The 21,599-nt window shown below is 40.9% G+C and overlaps 1 protein-coding gene across 5 annotated transcripts in view; it reads left to right on the plus strand.

Moving 5' to 3' along the window:
* LOC117559811 (dipeptidyl aminopeptidase-like protein 6) overlaps positions 1–21,599 on the plus strand; it is a 446,505-nt gene that overhangs the window by 373,588 nt on the left and 51,318 nt on the right. For all 5 annotated transcript variants that reach the window (XM_034236499.1, XM_034236502.1, XM_034236498.1 and 2 more), the window contains one exon: positions 444–525. In XM_034236499.1, coding sequence (XP_034092390.1) covers positions 444–525 — 82 coding nt within the window. The remainder of the gene's footprint in view (positions 1–443; positions 526–21,599) is intronic.

The raw sequence follows: 21,599 nt of genomic DNA on the forward strand, positions 1-21,599 counted from the left end.
TATGATTCTGTTTTCTTCAAGTTTGTATTTTGTTGGTCGAACGCACTTATTGTCAGTCGCTTTGGATAGAAGCGTCAGCTAAATTCAATGTAATGTAATGTAATGTTACAGCACTGTCAGCAGTGCTCAATTCTATTTGTGTGCTGCCACCTAGTGGTAATGGGCCAAAATACATCTTACCTGATAAGCCTCATTCATCCTCAAATCCAGACATAGAGGCAGTGGCACCTCTAATTCTTTAGCCTGCATTGCACAGCACTTTTCTCAATAAGGTGCAGTGACACTGTTTTAGAGCGCTGGTATTTATGGATACACTTAAGCCTTTGTTCTTAAATGAGCTACACTTATTTTTCTCCTGCAGCAGTCCTGAGAGTAGACAGTTACTATGTGTATGTGTCTGCACTTCTATCTTATAGCATTGTTTCTCTGCCTGTGCACCCCAGGGCGACCTGGAACTTGAACCCTCCAGAGGTGCGAAATGCTCAGCTGCAGTTTGCAGGCTGGGGACCCCAAGACCAGCAACTGGTAAGAACTACAATATCCCTGATGTCCCTTGTCTCACATCTGCCTGTTGACCAATGATGTTTGAATGTGAGGATTCAAACAGTTGTGATGTCTAACATCTGTATGTTAGAGATCAAGACTTAAAAACACACACACACACATATAGTCAAGCCCGCCTTAACCTTCTATCAGGCCCTGGGGCTGATGGCCCTCTATTTAAACAACAAATCAAAGTCATTTATAGCCTCGGCAGGCTCTGTGATCGCACACACACACACACACACACACACACACACACACACACACACACACACACACACACACACGCACACACACACACACACACACACACACACACACACACACACACACACACATACACACACACACACACACACACCACTAATTCCGCACCATGAACAGCAACATATGGCCTCAATGCCAGGTATCAGTAGATGAGAATGATCATTATCTCCGGTGGATTAACACAAACCTAGTTATGTAAAACGATGCACAACACATTTAAACCTGCAGGCTACTGGGAATCAATGAATAGTGCAGCATTGCCTTACCTCTTTAGCAGTGCTTCCGTCTGGTTTTCTTTGAAGAAAAAGCCTTTATGATGTTCTTAAAATCCATCTCACGAAGAATGTCATGCTCAATTGACATCAGTGTTAGGTTTCCTTTTCTGAGCGCCACTCTCAAACTTTTTCTTCTCCGAAATGTTCTCCTAAACAACCTTCATCTGTCACTCAATCACTCGCAATTTGAATAAGGCACATGTGAAACATATTCTCAATCCATCGATCTGATTGATTAGCGGAGCAAATGATCAAAATAGTATGGAGGGAAGATATTTTCGTTTGGATTACTGGTCTTCTGGGGGAAGCTTGCGAGTGTGTGTGTGTGTGTGTGTGTGTGTGTGTGTGTGTGTGTGTGTGTGTGTGTGTGTGTGTGTGTGTGTGTGTGTGTGTGTGTGTGTGTGTGTGTGTGTGTGTGTGTGTGTGTGTGTGTGTGTGTGTGTGTGTGTGGTGTGTGTGTGTACGTGTGTGTGTTTGTATATTTTTGCGTTTGTACGTATTGTGTTGGTTTCCCGGGGAAAACACTCACGAGAAACACCGGCTGTTGTTATGCCTGCTGTGACGTCAAGTTACTCCGTTCTCCGCTTGTAATTATGCCGTTACAAGCTTCAAAGTTGTATTTATCATCTGAATTTGCCGAAACAAGTTTAATATTCTGAAAGCCAAGACTTTGATTATTTTAAATCAGATGAAAACAAACTGTAACGGACCCTGCCGTGTTATCTATGATTACTATACGCCAGGGGTGCCCAACCTTTTTTGAACCGAGAGCTACTTTTAAAGTTGCCAGTCTGCCGAGATCTACCAGTCCAAATAGAGAGACGTAGCCATTACTGACAGCCTACTACCAGGTAAATACACACTTATACTTGTATAAAACTGACCTTTGTACAATTAATACCTCGTAAAATAATGCAGATCCTTTATCTTACCTCTTTCTAATCTACACACATACAAGTATTTAACTGAAGCAACACAATAGTGTTGTTAATACAGAGTTGGAGTTTATTCACACGTCACATACTACAGTGGGTAATGTTTTCAAGAAACATTGAACAGTGCTGCCACATATGACACAGGAAAAAAAGAAAAGACGCTGAACCCTTTCTTTGCCATTATATAAAAATAGTGTTGCTTCAAAAATATAAATTAGGCTTACTAATAAGACAACTCAGATCTGAAGCTACTCAGGAATCTGCTGCCAACGTGCAATAAATAAGACAAAATTAATTGAATCAAACCCTTTTTTGTTGCATTTTAGTAGAGTATACAAATAAATGCCTTTTTTAAAATAGGATGCAAGCAACAGTTTCTTAACCTGAATTGATAATAGACTATAATCAATTTAAGTTTGCATTCTTATACCATTTTGTACAATAATTATAATGACTAAGTTCAAACAAACTAAAACTCACAGCTGATTAATAACGGTATCTAACTTGAGTTTTTATTATATCAAAAACCTGTTGAAATGCTACTGTTATTGTTGTTGTTTACTGTCCCCAAAAGCGCGTCGGCAGCGTCCAGGAATACTTCTTTCACAACTTCGCCATCTTTGAAAGACTTCATGTGTTTCGCAAGAACGTGACTGACACGATAAGATGCTATGGTTGCAGCCTTGCTCTTGTTGTTGGGCCTGGTGAAAATGGACTGCTGTGCATTTAGCTGTCCTTTCAGGTCCCTCCCCTTTTGGGAGCGTAGGGCAGAATTAGGAGGGAATTCCGTCTCGTAGCGTTTGTGCACTGTTTTGAAATGCCGCTCCTAAATTACCCTTCTTCGATAAAGCCACGCTCGCATTGCAGATGAGACAGATGGACTTTGAATTGGAATAGATACAAATAATCAGTGAAAATGATATATTTTGGGCTCTTTTGCTTCTGCCATAATTGCGGTCTTGTGTGTGTGCGGACTGTCACTCCTGTTGACACGGACAACGTCAGCGAAATAGTGCCCACTGCCCACCAGCCACGCCCCGACACATGGGGTCACGCCGGCCAATCACAAAGCTTTGATGCGTTCAAGTACATTATTTTGGCACAGGAAGATTATGTTATCGGACATTAACGATAAAACAGAATATTTTTGTTCTATTTTTAGACACATCTCGCGATCGACCGGGAATCTCCCGGTCGATCGCGATCGACTGGTTGGGCACCCCTGCTATACGCCTTACATTCATAATTTCAGCGGAGGGAGGGGAAGCGGCGCTGTGGAACAGCAGAGTGGCGAGGGAGAGCTATCTTCTTCCCTTAACAAGCTTCAAAAATGTATTTATCGTGTGATTTTGAAAATAAAAGTTTCATATTCTGAAAGCCAAGACTTTGTTTATTTCAAATACAAATAAAACACCCGAAATAAAAATAAAAAGATTTTTTTTTTTTTATTGGCTCATGAGAGGCCCCCGATCTCCGTAGGCCCCTGGGCTTCAGCCCAGGTCAGCCCGTGCATTAAGGCGGCCCTGCATATAGTAGTCAAAAAGTAGCCAGGTGCCAAATATGTGCAAAGTGCAACCATGCTGTGCCCTTTACTGCCAAATTATTAATTCATGAATTTAGGGGAATCTATAGCAGCCCCCTAATAGAGAACCGCAGTGCTTATGATTTTCGAATCATAAATCTATCGATCATAAATCTATCGATTAGATTTATGATTCGAAAATTATAAAAGTAGGGTAGACATGTGGATATTATCCGGCTGAAAAAACCGTGATCTGTCTCTTCAATTTGTGTCAACCACAGACCTTATTTCGAGCTATTTTCCAAAATCCTATGGAGAAATTGCATTGGTTTTTGTCGAAGGAACCGGAAGTGGTGCCTGACTGCCTGCCTTCTTCCGATTCTCCCTGAACTGCCTGATCTTTTTAATGTTCAATGTTAACCATTTGTGCAGATAGCATGAAGTAGAAAAGATTGCCGATGCTAATGTAGCGTTAGCATGTCTCCCCCGGGGGCATCCGGGCTTAAACAGTATATTATAGAATGATCACACCGGTGTGACAGTACTCTTCAAAGGGTTCACGAAATATGACTACTACTCTTACTGTTTAACATTTTGGGTTACTTAATGTTACTTCATGTTAAGGCTAATATAAATGACAAGGCTAAGGCTGTAAGGCTAACTAACGTGCTTGCTACTAGCTAGGTAGCTAACTTGATCCAGCCACTCCTGGTCCTTTCATCAGACGGGAAGCGAAAGAACGAGCAAGACCCATTGATGGTATGATTACAACCTGCTGGTACTAAGGCATCTTGTTAAAGTTATCTTATTTTAGCTATCTCTTATATTTAGTGGAGGAAAACAATTATGAAATCAGTTATGACATCACTTACTCTGGGATTTGCAGTCTTTCTAGTTGCGTATTTTTCATAGTCTTATATTTCAACAGTTTTACGACAAACTGACTTTTTTTGGAAATGTTTTTTTAAGATTGACAAACATATGTCTAATTCATGGCACAATTCAAACGGGATCGAAAGATATGTTTTCTCTGCCCATTGACTTCAATACATAATTTTTCCTAAATAAGGTCCCATGGGTCGGAAGTAGATGGGCGGGACTTCGCCTCTCTATAGGAGGAGTATTAATCATTGATAAAGGGGGTGTGAAAGGTACGCGTGTTTTCTACGTTTAAAGAGCAACTTACAGGGTTTTTTTATACTAGATTTATGCTTAACCTTGCCTGAAAATTACAATTAAAAAAGTTAATGCAGGATTGTATATGTTTTACGAGACATAAGGGCAGGAATTCAGAGGGGAAAGGAGCCGTTTTGAGCTCTGCTACAAAAAACAGTTTTTGAAAGACATACGTCAAACGCGTCATATTACGTCACATGGGGGAGCAACTTTCTCGGACTCCTTCTCTGCCCAATCCGCGGTAGTAGCTCGTAGTTGGTTTGAGCGGTTGTGATTTAGTGAGCTGGTATTTTTTCGGTAATTTTACATTGCATTTCACAATTTTTAATCATGGTGAGCTATTGTGTTTGTGCAGGTTGCACAAACTCCAGCCTGTCAGGAAATCGAGTCCACAGTTTCCCTAAGAGGAAAAGGACCGGAGCTAGTTTTCGTTCCTGGGTGCGTTGTGAGAGGTGCATCCACCTCCCTGCAGCACATAGCCTACTCTCCACAGCTGAGGCCTATCAAACAAAGCGTTTATCAGGAAACCGTATTACATCTCTCTCCCCCGCTTCGCTGCTCTCTCTCTCCCCCCTTCGCTCCTCTCTCTCCCCTCCGGTACACAGCACCGTAAGACGTAGTGTAGAGTTGCATTAGGTAACGTGAGATACGCGAGATACGTCTGATACTTGCGCATTAGTTTCTCTTATGGATCAGTATCAACAGTCCTGCCAGTAATGTTACTATATTATCAATACTACTTTAGTTATAGCCTGATATATGATAACTTTACAATGTTGTGATGTGACCGATGTTAGCTAACATTAACTGTAGCTAACGCGGGTCACTCACCAAGACAGTTGCCCTGTTCTCCACTGATTCTCCTCACACCACAGCTCAATTTCTCTCCGATGGCCGTTATTTCTTCTAATCCTTGGCTGCTCCTGGTCTCTTGGCTGCCTAGCAGGCTCATAATTATAAGGTTGTGGTCCGTCATATGCATACGAATATACATTTTCAACCTCTTCTGTGTCAAAACTAGCATTGTGAACCATGTTTATTAATACGTTAGACCGGCCGCTCTCCCTCATGTGACGTCACACGCGGGTGGTCTTTTTTTATGCGTAAGTAAAAATGTCTTACAAAAACGACGACAGATGTCACTGTATGTATATTTTTTGGAAAATCTAGTGTATACATCATTTTCCTACACATTTATTCACTGGGGTCTCTAACCTGCACGTTGTTCTTTAAACCTGCATTCATTGTTTTTTGGGGGGGTTTTAGTGGCATGTATCAAGCCGTAAACATAACATAATCCCAACTAATTAGGGCCTGAGCTCGACAGAGTTGGAGCTAAGACCTATCGAAATCCTTGTGATTATATTTATTATAATGTTTCTACCAAATGAATTGCCTTTTTGAGGGCCTTTCTCAAAAGATGGAAAATGTTAGGTTATGTTAGGAGCACGAGCAAACACTCATTTGGTGAGGTTAGGTTCAGGTTAATGTTACGGCAGGGATTCTTGAAGTACCACAATGTACCGCTACTCTCAGCTTTCATATTATTATAGTTATTTTATTGAATTGTTGGTAAGTATTATACAAATTAAGACAATTATTTATTTAACGCAATGTAACGTAAAGCAATGTAACGTAATGTAACGCAATGCAACGCAACACAATGTTATGTTACATAACACAATGTAACGCAACATTACAGATTGGTTAGTGACAATGGCGATTCAGTGCTGCGCATGCAGGGATCCTTGAAGTACCCCAACATGCGTTGACTTGCGAAGGCCTTTTTATCGCTGCTTGCAGCTTTAATTCACCATTGTGTTTGTTACTTACAATTGCAATTTTAAGAAAAACACCAAAGGAATTCCATGCCACTTTAGCAGTAAAACTGCTTTAAGTTGTGCAGTGCATAATGAAAATAAATTATCATTAATCCTTGATCAATTATTGGTGGGTTCTTGACTAAACGGACGGAAAAATCTTAAACAATTGAATTGTAAAATGGTAAAAGGAATCAAGTTCCATTGTAACTGATGTTACATTCGTATTTTTTTACCTGAACACATAATTGACAACTATCAACAGGTATCCATTTACCTGTAACACCATTTGATTCACAAAATGTCAAGGCTGCTAACAAGAACCAATAATGTAGTTTGTGCCTGACTTCCATTATTTTCAACCTTTAGTGACTATTTTATATCCATATAATACAGGGGTCGGCAACCTTTTTGATATGAAGTGCCATTAAAAAAAGTTAAATTATCAGCGTGCCGACGATCATGAATGTTCAACGGGGGGGCGGTGAGGAGTTTCAATCAATCAATCAATCAATGTTTATTTATATAGCCCAATATCACAAATGTTACATTTGTCTCAGTGGACTTTACAGTTTGTACAAAATATCAGTATGACAATACGACACCCTCTGTCCTTAGACCCTCACATCGTACAAGGAAAAACTTCCGAAGAAAACCCACAGTTTAAAGGGAAAAATGGGAGAAACCTCAGGGAGAGCAACAGAGGAGGGATCCCTCTCCCAGGACGGACAGACGTGCAATAGATGCCGTGTGTAAATTGAAAAGATAATACATTTGCAACATAGGTAGTCCAAATGTTTGGAAATGCATGTGTGTATAATAGGAAGATGAATCCACGAGGATATCCATCCAGGACCTATGATCCAGGACCACAGCCACGACTCAAGATCCAGGGCTCGCGATCCAGGACACAGGAGCGCAGGATCATCCATGACTCCGGATCCCGGCATATATAGACACCAAAAAGAAAGACATTTGGGGAAGCTGGGTTAATCGGAACATGAGAGTACACAGGTATAGACAGAGAGAAGGAAGAAGTAAGATGTCCCCCGACAAACTAAGCCTATATCAGCAAAACTAGGGGCTGAATCTAATCAGCCCTAACTATAAGCTTTATCAAAAAGGAAGGTCTTAAGCGCACTCTTAAAAACGGATAGGGTGTCTGCCGCCCGAACACAAACTGGAAGCTGATTCCACAAATGTGGAGCTTGATAAGAAAAGGCTCTGGCTCCCATTGTACTTTTAGAGACTCTAGGAACAACCAACAACCCTGCATTCTTGGAACGCAATGCCCTAGTAGGACAGTAGGGTATAATGAGTTCTTTAAGGTGAGATGGCGCCTGCCCATTAAGGGCTTTGTAGGCGAGAAGAAGAATTTTAAATTCTATCCTGTGTTCTATAGGGAGCCAGTGTAAGGCAGCCAGAACAGGAGTAATGTGGTCCCTTTTCCTAACTCTGGTTAGTACACGAGCTGCAGCATTTTGAATCAGCTGAAGCGACTTGACTGACTTCTTGGTACACCCTGATAATAAAGAGTTACAATAATCCAGCCTTGAAGTAACAAATGCATGGACTAGTTTCTCTGCATCGTTTTGAGGCAAGATATGCCTGATTTTTGCAATGTTACGTAGATGGAAGTAGGCGGTCCTTGAAATTGATTTTATGTGGGCGTTAAAGGATAAATCCTGATCAAATATAACACCAAGATTCCTTACAGTCTCACTGGAGGCCAAATGAATGCCATCCATAGTTAGTATATCCTTAGATAATTTGTTTCGTAGATTCTTCGGGCCAAGTACAATAACTTCAGTTTTGGTCGTGTTTAACATCAAAAAGTTTAAGGTCATCCACGTTTTTAAGCCCTTAAGGCAGTCTTGAATTTTATTTAGATGATTAATTTCATCAGGCTTGATTGATAAATATAGTTGAGTATCATCCGCATAACAATGAAAATGTACAGAATGATTCCTTATAATATTGCCTAACGGAAGCATATATAATGTGAACAAAATAGGTCCGAGCACTGAGCCCTGTGGCACTCCATGGCTAACTTTGGTTTGCGTGGAAGATTCATCATTGACACGTACAAACTGAGAGCGTTCAGATAGATAGGACCTAAACCAGCCTAAAGCAGTTCCCTGTATGCCAACTAAGTGCTCTAGTCTTTGCAATAAGATATCATGGTCGATAGTATCAAATGCAGCACTGAGATCGAGCAAAACAAGAATAGAGACACGTCCCTTGTCAGAGTTTGACGCTCGTGAACTGTCAACAGGAAGGCGGGGGGAGCCTCGCTGCGGGGAAGCAGTGTGTGGACCTGTCAGCGCAACTTACATGATGCCGAATTTAACAAACAAATTTAAATAATTGCTTTAAACGGCATAATAATAAGGACGATCGTCCGTTCTGTGATTCTCCAGAACACACAGATGGCCAGTCCACCCCTGTGTAGCATATTATTTAGATGAGAGATGAGCAGATCGCCACTGGGATTTCAACTAAAGACACAGCCACGCAAAAACTGCGGCATTTCTATAGCTCCTTATGGGTACTGCAATTTGTGAAGTTCTTTCCTCTGTGGTGAAACGATCAGCACTGCACCACGGAGGAAAGCGGCAGAAAGTCGCCTGGAATTAAAGAGAGCAGGGCTGCGTTGCGTGCATGGCTTCCTTCTGCGCTGCGTGCATGGCTTCCTTCTGCAGGTAACGGGGAGACACACACTCTGGCGGCGGTCTCGTTCAGGATCCGAAAATACAATTTAAATATGTTGCCCACTTATTCATAGTGTGCCACTGGTTACGGTGCCGCATGCCAATGGTGGCACGCGTTGCAGACCCCTGATCTAATATATTTAACAAGGAACTAAAAATTGACCGTGGTCATAATTAGGGGAAATGTAGGGATGCAAATAAAAAACTGGTTTTGTTCTCCAAATATATTGGAGAGTACTGCTGCATTTCTTTGCCACATTTATAAAAAAAAATGATGTGGGACAGGCCTTCTCGGACAAATTTGGTCTAGAAATATGGGAGGCCCCCTCCTCTAAATTAGTGCTCGGATAATGTTTTTTCTTTCTCTTTGTTTTTCTCAAGTTTAAATATTAGTTTGAGTTCTGAAGAGTTCAGGGTGTAAATTATCTTAATGATTGACTAAGATTTCCAAGTAAACACATAACAAATTATACGCTTTAATATGAATCAAAATAAGCAATTGTCCTTTGCAACTCTTCCAAGATGAGTCATTTTCCGCCTCCTGATATTCTGTCTGTTGCTTTTTAGGGCAGACAGACTGTAAGTGATAACATCCTGCGGCACAATGCTATTAATTACTTGTTATCTTGTCGGTGGATTAATTAACACGGTCGCTAGATGTATATAGCCTCAAGTTTCCTACCAATCAGGAAGCGAGTTCTGTTATTAAAGAGCACAGCTGCAGCTGGTTTCCCTGAAGGTTTAGATGTCCTCTGTTGAAAAGGTGAAGGTTAGAGTGAGAGATGTCCATCAGCTGAAACCAGCTAAAGCTGTTTGCTAGTCAAGACATGTGTTGATTAAAACTCATGCACATTTCCATGGAGAATGAATACTTGCCTATTTTGCTCTCTCAAACACAGCTGTCTATCCACATGTTAAGCTATTTGATAGGATGAAAGTCAATGCACGTGGCTTTGGGCAGAGACATCTGTCTGGACAAACATGTTTAGTACATTCTGTTTTTGTGGAAATGAGAACAGAATGTACCAATGAATTAAAGATTTTCAGTTTGGATGATCAGCCATAGAAGACATACACCATACAGTCTATGGGCTGTGTGTTTGTGTGTGCAAGAGTGACCAAAAGGAAAAGAGACAAACTGTAAGATTGTGTAAATATCACCTTTGATTACATGTTTTCTCTGGTATAGAGTCAACTTCCTATAATAAATCTTTATAACATTTTTCAGACATCCCCCACCTTGCATACACTGTATTTCAAACTTCATGCCAGTTTATTACACATGCTTTCTGCTTACCAAGACTTAAAATGGAAATGCTAGTGACTCTATAATCTGTAATTAAGCTAAATGCTGACATCAGCATTCTCACAATCTCAAAATGACAGTGTAAGCATGCTGGAGTAGTATGTTTACCGTTTTTCACTGTCTTGATTTAGTATGTTAGCATGCAAACATTACACAAGCAACATTGGAGTGCAGTTGGGCTGATAGTAATATTATTAGTTTCGTAGGTGTATATCAAACAAGTCTGAAACCTCTCTAACACCCCCTGAGAACACATTAAAGTTACATGTTGTTACAGTGAATTCCTTTGATTGGTTACATTCTAGTGAAAGTGAAGAATTATGATTTTTCTCAGTGTGTTTTTGCTATTTCAGTTTCATGCCATTATACCCTACTGTCCAACTAGGGCATTGCGTTCCAAGAATGCACGGTTGTTGGTTGTTCCTAGAGTCTCTAAAAGTACAATGGGAGCCAGAGCCTTTTCTTATCAAGCTCCACTTTGAGTACACTTAAGACCTTCCTTTTTGATAAAGCTTATAGTTGATAAAATAATCTAATAAGAGTGCATTGACCTATACATTTTAGTTCTTACTCTTTTTCCTTACTGATGTTATGTAATTTGGTGGTGTGTGTAGGCGGTGGAAGCAGGGAGAGGCATATATGTACCTTGATCCCTGCCGAGTCAACGCACAACTGTTAATTGGTGTCAGTGCCAGAAAACTTTTTAGGAGCAATGCGCTCATGGTATAGATGTGGTGCATACATCTTAATTTCTACTATTTTCCCTAACCCTATCCTAAGGGAGTGCATGTACGTAGACACGTTGTGCCTCTCCACCTCTGTTTCTTACTTCTTATTTGCTACCCTTTTCCCTCAACCTATCCTAAGGGAGTGCATGTACGTAGACACGTTGTGCCTCTCCACCTCTGTTTCTTACTTCTTATTTGCTACCCTTTTCCCTCAACCTATCCTAAGGGAGTGCACACACGTTAGTTTAGGGATGTTAAGATTCACCGATTCGCATCGGTGCACCGGCATAAACGTTCAAGATGCGAGAGCACCGGTTGAAAGAGTGCACATCGGCTACAGTGTTGGTTGAACTCGCGATGCATCGGTAAAAAAACGATTCATTCATATAATATCCTCTCATCCTGTTAGCACTCAGCGGAGATGATCTTTGATCTTTGCTTCGCACTACGGAGGCCGAGAGTCTCAGTTATCAACACACATGGAAGTCGAGGAGAAAGAGAAACAGCGCACCGAAAAATACCTACAAATCAAACGTTTGGCAACACTTCGGATTTTTCAAGAAAGACGGTCAACTTGAAAAATGGCTCGCAAATTGTAAGCGATGCCGTGCTGCTTTAAAGTACACAAGTAGTACGAGGAACTTAGCGACGCACAGAAAGAGGCGACATGGGCTCTGCGGCTGAAAAGATAAACCTGAAAGTTAGACATATGAGTTAAATCACTCAGTGAGGTGTTATGTCAGAGAGAGTGGTATTTAGTTTACAACAGCCTGTGACTGCCAATTATAGTTTAAATGTAAGCAGTTATGACATACCAGTTTGTGAAAGGTTATTTGTATTTGTTATTGTTCATATAGAAACCACACCACTGCTTTCTGCTCACTGGTGAGTTAGCCTATGAATGAGTGTTAAGCACATCAGGCTGGCAGTTGCACTATGGTAGTTGTTATTTGCACATTGTTAATCATGGGCAAGGCATCCTTAAATTGTTTAACTGTGAGGTGTTATACAATTGTACTGTACTCTGGAGAGTTTTTTAAGGTAAAAAAGAAACAGCATGATGGGATGCGCAGTACTAGTAGAGAGCACTTTTTTGTTAATTTATGATTTGCTGCATATTACATTACATTACATTACATTGCATTTAGCTGACGCTTTTATCCAAAGCGACTTACAATAAGTGCGTTCGACCAACAAAATACAAACTTGAAGAAAACAGAATGATATAAGTACATCAGGCTTCATAGAGCAAAAACATTTCAAGTGCTACTCAACTGGCTTTAGATAAGCCAGCCCTTTATTAGTATATAAGTGCTTTGTTAATAGTTCTATCGCTCGAAGTGGAGTCGATATAAGGAATAAAACAAAAATCCTCTGTCGTACCATATTGAAGTATCATTATTTTGCATCGTGTTGAATCACATCGTATCGCATAATGTTGAATCAAATCGTATCGAACCATATCGCAACAGGGGTGAATCGTATCGTATCGCATCGCTTGGTGTTTCAAATGTATCGTTAATGTATCGTATCGGTGCCAACCATAGACTGTATATATAAATGGACGTAGGGTCCGTGACGTCACCCATAGGATTCTGCAGAGTTGCCGTGAAGCCCTTAGTAGGCGGAGTCGGCCACTAACGGCTCGACGGTGTCGTCAGAGTCTAACTCCCGCCTTCTCCCGCCTTCTCCAAATAAGGGCAAAGAGGCGGAGCTGAGGCGGGACAGGGCGGGACCTGCTGCCAACGAGCGTGACGTTCGAGTCCTAGCTCAGGCTAAGAAGCTAAGCTAACATGCTCTCAGTATCAATCAAATGTAAAACATGATTGATGAAAGTAGTAAATCGGTCAGATTTGACCCGAAGACAACAGGAGGGTTAATGCCATATTCACTTAGTAACGCATGAACAACTTTTACAAATATTTCTATATAGTCTGTGTTGGTAAATGTCATCTAGGTTGCACATTTCCTGCTGAAATACATGCATACCAAGTCACTGCGTGGCACTTTGGTTTTGATAAAACAGTGTAGTTCCACTATATAAACGTTACATTCATAATCAAACGAGACAATCTGCAAGATAATTAGCTATTTGGTATTATTCTTAATGCTTGTCATTCACACGTTAATAAAATTAAAATAAGTACCGATACATAGCAGAATAATTGTGGCGGTGTTCAGCTTACTAAGCCTTGCTCAACATCATTTATTTAGCTAATACTACAGCGGGCTGCAGGCGAACCAAGTCCGCGTTACGATGCATTCCTTGATCTCCAGTTATAACGCCGGACTCCGCCACTGGCCGAAGCTAACGGAGCCCCAGGGTGCTAGCTACGGCCGCCGGGACGCGCTAGCGAGCTAGCACCCTGCAGCCCCGTTAGCTTCGGCGGCGTGGACTCCGGCGGCCCACCCCTTTTAACATTTGCTCCCGTTTAGCATTATGGGCGTCATAGCCATATAGTATAAAAGTCTTACCCAAGGCTGAATCATAAACTAAACTGTATATATGTATAAAAGGTTACGTCCTTAGCTGGCTAATAAGCTACATAACAGGCTAAGCTAACAAGCACACAAACACCTGCTAACGGGGTTAACATGTATAATATTATCATTTTACTCACCGAAAAAAGCTGAAAGTAGACTTCTTGGAAGATCTGTTAGTACATTCAAGCGCACAGCACGACATTTTAATTATCTGGTATTTGTAACAATATTCCCTAACAGGCACGATCACCACGAACACAGCTAAAGGATCAAGTACAGTAACTACAACTAACTAACGTTGTAGCCTCTATGGTTGTAGCCTAGCAGATTGGACAAGTTGCTGTTAGCTGACAGTGAGGCACGTATCTGTCAATCAAAGTGACCACGCCCTAATGTATGCACAAACTTTAAGACCTAATATAAATATAAAGGGTCGCGTTAGAAAACAATTCACTCACAGATCCATAATCATGAAGGTGGAATCTAACTATATCGATAATAAAATGTATGGAGCCAGGGGTAGAAACATGTTTTTTTCTGCTGTAAAATCGGGCATTTTAACATGGGGGTCTATGGAAATTGCTCCTTTCTGCAGCCATCGCCTATCGGCCAATATATGAACTGCAGTGTGTGGCACTTCCGTATTGGCTTCCCGGCTCTACCCCACAGTTTGCCGCTTGGTGCCAACGTATCGAGATGCGCATGGCATCGGCCTCAGTGATGGAGATGCACATCCAGTACTCGAGTTGAGGGGGGATGAGGGGGGATGGCATCCCCCCTGAAATAAAAACGGTCAAAATCACCCTTCTAAAACTGCCATTCCCCCTTTTCATCCCTTATGTCATTTTATCAATGAACGTGGCACTGGTATTACTGCTATTTCAACATTCATTTTGCGCATTTTGAGTAAAATACTCTGGGCGAGGGAGCACGCACACACGCAATGACATTTTTACCAATTCACTGACGCTATAAAGTGTGAACCTCCAGCAGGGCAGGTGGTGGTGCTGCTGCGGTGAATAAGGCCGAATATGGATGCCGATGTGCGGACGGTAAAGCACCGCAAAATACACCCCCTTATAGGTTACCAGGGCCATGAGAACATCCGGTACAGGAGGGTGGGGGATGCTGTCAATAAGGCCGACTATGGATGCCGATGTGCGGACGGTAAAGCACCGCAAAATACACACCCTTATAGGTTACCAGGGCCATGAGAACATCCTCCATAGGAGGGTGGGTGCTGCTGTGAATAAGGCCGACTATGGATGCCGATGTGCGGACGGTAAAGCACCGCAAAATACACCCCCTTATAGGTTACCAGGGTCATGAGAACATCCGGTACAGGAGGGTGGGGGATGCTGTGAATAAGGCCGACTATGGATGCCGATGTGCGGACGGTAAAGCACCGCAAAATACACCTAGAGGGCACCAGAGCGCCGTGATGCGCCTATTTGATCGATGCCAGAAGCGCAGGTATTACTCAAAACTGTTGATGAACAGCACCAGAAGAGCTGAAACCCCTCCTTCAAGCAGTGAACACTCTGGTCATCTCCACAGCTGAGTGTGAACGTGGGTTTAGTCAGATGAACATTTTAACCACAACTAGAAGCTCCCTAGAGGTAAAAAGCATACAGCCTTGCTTTTCATCAAGTGTGTTGGCCCTCCACTGAACAAGTTCAGACCAGAGGTATCAGTCAAGACTTGGCTTCAAAGCTTAGCTTAGCTAACAATCCGAAAGCAAGAGACAGAAACATTTAGACCAAAAAACATGATTATGAAAATCTTTGGAAACTTCTATGAGATGGGGGAGAGTGGAGTAGGCAGCCATTGACAACATTGGTCCTATTTTGAATTATCTGTATAATCTTTTAATATATTTTCATATTTTGTAAACAATTTCAATTTGCACTTAATGCCCTGTTAAAAAAAAGTAACATTGGGAATGTTAACATAAAATATTTGTATTTGAACTGCAATAAAATGATGACGGATCAATATTTTTCTAATTTTTTTCCTCAATTTTTTCATGAAGTGTTTAATTTACATAATGATTTAATGAATAACGATAAAAATGTAACCCTTTAGATACCAGTTTTGATCGTATACCAGTAACTGCTTTTTTGAAAAAATACACTATAATTCAATATTCTAAAAACTATTTTGACTTTATTATTAGTATAATCAGCTGATCCATCTGAATAATAAATGAGGGACTGTTAACCTACAACATTTGTACCGTAGACTTCCATTATAACCACATTTGTTTATCCCCTCCCCCCCTTTAAATTAAAGTGAGAAAAAGATTTTGGACTAATTGTCCTCTGCATTTGACCCTAAATGTTAGTGGTGCCATGGCAGCCCGGGGACTGACTCTAATTCTGAGGTGCCTTGGTCAAGAGCAAGTATCTGAACATCCATAACATGCATGTTGTTTTAGGAGTATAATAATTATCTTTATGCTGGTTGGTCTCCCATCCTCTGCGGGTTATCAGCACAAAGTATGTCCCCATATGATAAAATGGTCTGCTTTTTTTTTTTACAACTTGAGTACTGTGCACATCCCTAACGTAGACACGTTGTGCCTCTCCACCTCTGTTCCTTACTTCTTACTTGCTACCCTTTTCCCTCAACCTGTCCTAAGGGAGTGCATGTATGTAAACGTGTTGTGCCTCTCCACCTCTGTTTCTTACTTCTTACTTGCCATCCTTTTCCCTCAACCTGTCCTAAGGGAGTGCATGTACGTAGACACGTTGTGCCTCTCCACCTCTGTTCCTTACTTCTTACTTGCTACCCTTTTCCCTCAACCTATGTACGTAGACACGTTAGTTTAGCTGCTATAGGCTTAGACTGTCGGGGGACACCTTACTTCTTCCTTCTGTCTGTCTGTACCTGCGTACTCTTATGTTTTGAATAACCCAGCTTCCCCCACATTTATTTTTGCTGTCTATCTACGCCGGGATCCTGAGTCGTGGCTGATCCTGTTGCTGCGGTCCTGTGTCCTGGATCCTCTATCCTGAGTTCTGGATTTGAGTCCTGGACTTCGAGTCGTGACTGAACCTATCACTGTGGTCCTGCCTGACTCTCATCATACTCCTTCCCTGATGGCTCCCACAGGATTGTTGACATCCTCGTGGATTCATCTTCTTATTATAGACACATGCATTTCCAAAAGGGATGTGCATCTCCATCACTGAGGCCGATGCGATGCGCATCTCGATACGTTGCCAACGATACGATACATTAACGATACATTTGAAACACCAGTATACTTCAATATGGTACGACAGAGGATTTTATTTGTATTCCTTATATGCAGCAAATCATAAATTAACAAAAAAGTGCATTACATATTTGGTTCTCTCTACTGGTACTGCGCATCCCACCATGCTGTTTCTTTTTTACCTTTTTTAGGTTAAAAAACTCTCCAGAGTACAGTACAATTGTATAACACCTCACAGTTAAACAATTTAAGGATGCATTGCCCATAATTAACAATGTGCAAATAACAACTACCATAGTGCAATGCCCATACAACTGCCAGCCTGATGTGCTTAACACTCATTCATAGGCTAACTCACCAGTGAGCAGAAAGCAGTGGTGTGGTTTCTATATGAACAATAACAAATACAAATAACCTTTCAAAACAGGTATTTCATAACTGCTTACAATTGTAAGGAAGACATTTAAACTATTATTGGCAGTCACAGGCTGTTGTAAACTAAACACCACCCTCTCTGACATAACACCTCAATGAGTGATTTAACTCATATGTCTAACTTTCCGGTTTTTCGTCCTTTTAAACGCCGCATAATATACAATATACAATATACTCTCTCTGACATAACATCTCAATGAGTGATTTAACTCATATGTCTAACTTTCAGGTTTTTCGTCCTTTTAAACGCCGCATAATATACAATATACAATATAATAGTGTTTCTTTGTCAATATGACTGACGACCACACTTATGCAGTGCTGAGGTAATGTTAATTAATCATTTAATATTAATTCCTGATATAAGAGGGATACATTAGCAAACATCTGTATAGCCTATAATGTTTTGTTTTTTTGTTTGTCATGTAACATATTAACGTTTTGACCTTCTGTTTAGGATGTAAAGGTATCTATTTAATATTTTATTTAAAGATATACATTTATAATATGTTATAAATGTATATTTTGTTATATAATACAACATATAACATTTGACATTAATAACAGGCATGATTATTACACAGTCAACCCTTATTCAGAGTGCCTAATAAATGTATATATTTGTTTACAGTGCAGATTTTGCCTTTTTTGGGACCATCGCACATGTGTGTAAGTAACAAGTATGCTGTATAATCTGCAACAACTGTCAGGTGGTGTTATTGATTATCTTTGGAAAAGAGCCCCCACCAATATTGATTTTGAAAAATATATTTTAATTGAAATGGAGCAAAAACAAAAGGGTAGAATTGATCATACCATATGTTATTATTGAAACTGTTTTTATTATATTGTGTTGTTTTGTTTATATATATATATATATATATATATATATGTATGTGTGTACAAATTAATTAATATAAAGTGTATATATGTGAGTGTGTGTATAAATGAATGAATACATCTGTGTGTATAAATGAATAAATACATGTGTGAGTACATATAAGTGTGTGTTTATATATATATGTTTATAAATGAATAAATGTGTATATATATATATATATATATATATATATAATAGTATCATTAAATAATGCTGTCAGATAAATGAAGTACACAGTAATAGTCAAGGTTATATTCAATATTCTGCACTTACACCAGCTGATAAGATATTTAAAACGTCTTTTGTTTGTCCTGAAAACGACATTTGAGCATACACACAGGCTATTTATAGATGATAAAACACCAGTAATACAATATCAGGACTCTTCGATATGGCTTTGATTACAGGATCGTTTACTTTCAGTTAACAAATCCTTTGGAAAGACAAAAAACAACTATTCAATATCCTGCTTTACCGCGACCGCTATAACTGCCGAAGAAGAAGTCTATGACGCTATCGCGTAGACTAGAGCTACGTCGATCCTTGCGTAATGCGTAAGTGGGCGTGGTTATATCTAAACTGGGTTGGAAAAACGATAGACGCGGACGGGCCGCGGTAGCATGTAGGCTGTGTACCCCAGTTTCCACTGGGTCCGTCTGCGCCGCGGTTTTGGTCCGACCTCCTCTAGCGCCATAACCCACCGGACGCGTCCCAGAAGCGTTTCAGAAGCGTAGCGTCGTGCGTGCAGGCTCGCAGTTTTGTTATTGATTCGGGCATCCTGGACATTTGTACTTCTACAAGAAAGTAAGTAGGCTACGTAGTTAAATGTTTTATTTTTGTGTCTGTTTAAATTGTGTTTATTGTTGTTATACATTTCCTATTTTGTTGTGTTGTAGTCTACAGACACAGTTAATAATAATTGTAATAGTCCACTTCCATGATGAAAACCTCGTCTACATTGTGCGTATCGTAGTGGAGGTGTTGTGATGAAGGAGGGGGGTCTGCTAAATTAGTATATGTGGGGGATGGGCCTGGCCCGGATGCTCACCTTTCCACTTCCTGCGAGGGGGGATTCATCCTAATTTTAGAGAAGCGCTGCGCCGAGCCGCTTCTGGGACGCTTCTGGGACGCGTCTGAGCCGTAACGCGGCGCGTGTGGTGGAATAGCACCCATTGACTAGAGTGGCCGCGATCCTGACGACCGCCGCGGCGCAGCCGGATGTTCCGGATTAACTGGTTCCCCAATCAACTGGTTGACAGATGTGGAGGCGTGGCCTTCGACTGAAATACACATTTCGATCGCTTCTTCTGTCGTTTACATAAATCTTTTGGTATATTTGGCTCCATAGGAACACTTTGATGCACATTCAGTACCAGTGTGTGAGGTTGTGGTTACGATGGCGATATCCGGACGCGAACAGCGAGGAGCCTTTTCTTATCAAGCTCCACATTTGTGGAATCAGCTTCCAGTTTGTGTTCGGGCGGCAGACACCCTATCCGTTTTTAAGAGTGCGCTTAAGACCTTCCTTTTTGATAAAGCTTATAGTTAGGGCTGATTAGATTCAGCCCCTAGTTTTGCTGATATAGGCTTAGTTTGTCGGGGGACATCTTACTTCTTCCTTCTCTTTGTCTATACCTGTGTACTCTCATGTTCCGATTAACCCAGCTTCCCCAAATGTCTTTATTTTTGGTGTCTGTATACGCCGGGATCCGGAGTCATGGATGATCCTGCGCTCCTCTGTCCTGGATCGCGAGCCCTGGATCTTGAGTCGTGGCTGTGGTCCTGGATCATAGGTCCTGGATGGATATCCTCGTGGATTCATCTTCCTATTATACACACATGCATTTCCAAACATTTGGACTACCTATGTTGCAAATGTATTATCTTTTCAATTTACACACGGCATCCATTGCACGTCTGTCCGTCCTGGGAGAGGGATCCCTCCTCTGTTGCTCTCCCTGAGGTTTCTCCCATTTTCCCCTTTAAACTGTGGGTTTTCTTCGGAAGTTTTTCCTTGTACGATGTGAGGGTCTAAGGACAGAGGGTGTCGTATTGTCATACTGATATTTTGTACAAACTGTAAAGTCCACTGAGACAAATGTAACATTTGTGATATTGGGCTATATAAATAAACATTGATTGATTGATTGATTGATTGACTACAAAAAGAAAAACGAGTTGACTGGGGATGTCTGTTCAAAACATTGCGAGCTCCAATAAATCATTTAAACCAGCTATTGTTGCCAGACTTATTACTGAATATCGGTCTTAATGTGATACCAAGTCCATCTGAGACCTGTGTACACCTTCAGACAGCCTCCAAGTGAAGCACATGTTCTTTACTCACAGTTTGAAAGCAGCGTGGAGAAGTCTTCAGCTGTGTTAAGCTGTGATCCGCTCGAATAAATCCTTAAAACCAGCTATTGTTGCCCGACTTATCACTGAATATCGTTCCTAATGTGATACCAAGTCCATCTGAGACATGTGTACACCTTCAGACAGCCTCCCAGTGAAGCGTACGTTGTTTACTCAGAGTTTGAAAGCAGCGTGGAGAAGTTTTCAGCTGTGTTAAACTGTGATCCTCTCAGGTAAACTGTGATTCGCCCATGGGAAAATGGGATCCGCCCAGATTAAACTGTGTTACGACTTCTGTGGCTATCTACCAGCGATCATGTTTAATATGAAAGACACACACATCTACATCCCTTATAAAAACGGCATTCTGCAGCACTCATCCAGATAACATGTGACTGTTAACTCGTTTTGCAAAGATAGCAGCAGAAATGTCATTGCTGCATGTGCAGGGATATTAGACTTTAAAATGCTGATGGGTCATTAATGTTGGTCTCGGCAAACAATATTAGGAATCCTCTATTCAAACCACATAATATTCAGTGTCCATCGACATGAAAATAACAAAAAAGTTCATGCTGGACTCAAACCCGAGTTCCAACAGCAAAAGTCACTCCAGCCCTGCGCGTTATGAGTGCACCACAGATCAACACGACGTATCGAACCACCACACTATAATATTTTAGATTAACCTTAACACACTTATATGTAAAACTAACACTTATCACAACATAATGTCGGCTCGCAGGCTGATAAACTAGGATATCTGATCTCGGTGGGTCTTAATGAGGCTTGATACAGACCTCAGTCAGTATACTATATTATAATATGTATATTATATGGCTTAAAGTGTACATTCGCTCACATTATAAATGATGGTCGGGTTGCATTTTTCTGGAACTTTTTAACAAGGTTAATCGAAAATATTATAGTGTGGTGGTTCGA

The sequence above is a fragment of the Gymnodraco acuticeps genome, unplaced genomic scaffold, assembly GCF_902827175.1.
Source record: "Gymnodraco acuticeps unplaced genomic scaffold, fGymAcu1.1, whole genome shotgun sequence".
In the NCBI taxonomy this organism is placed as follows: domain Eukaryota; kingdom Metazoa; phylum Chordata; class Actinopteri; order Perciformes; family Bathydraconidae; genus Gymnodraco; species Gymnodraco acuticeps.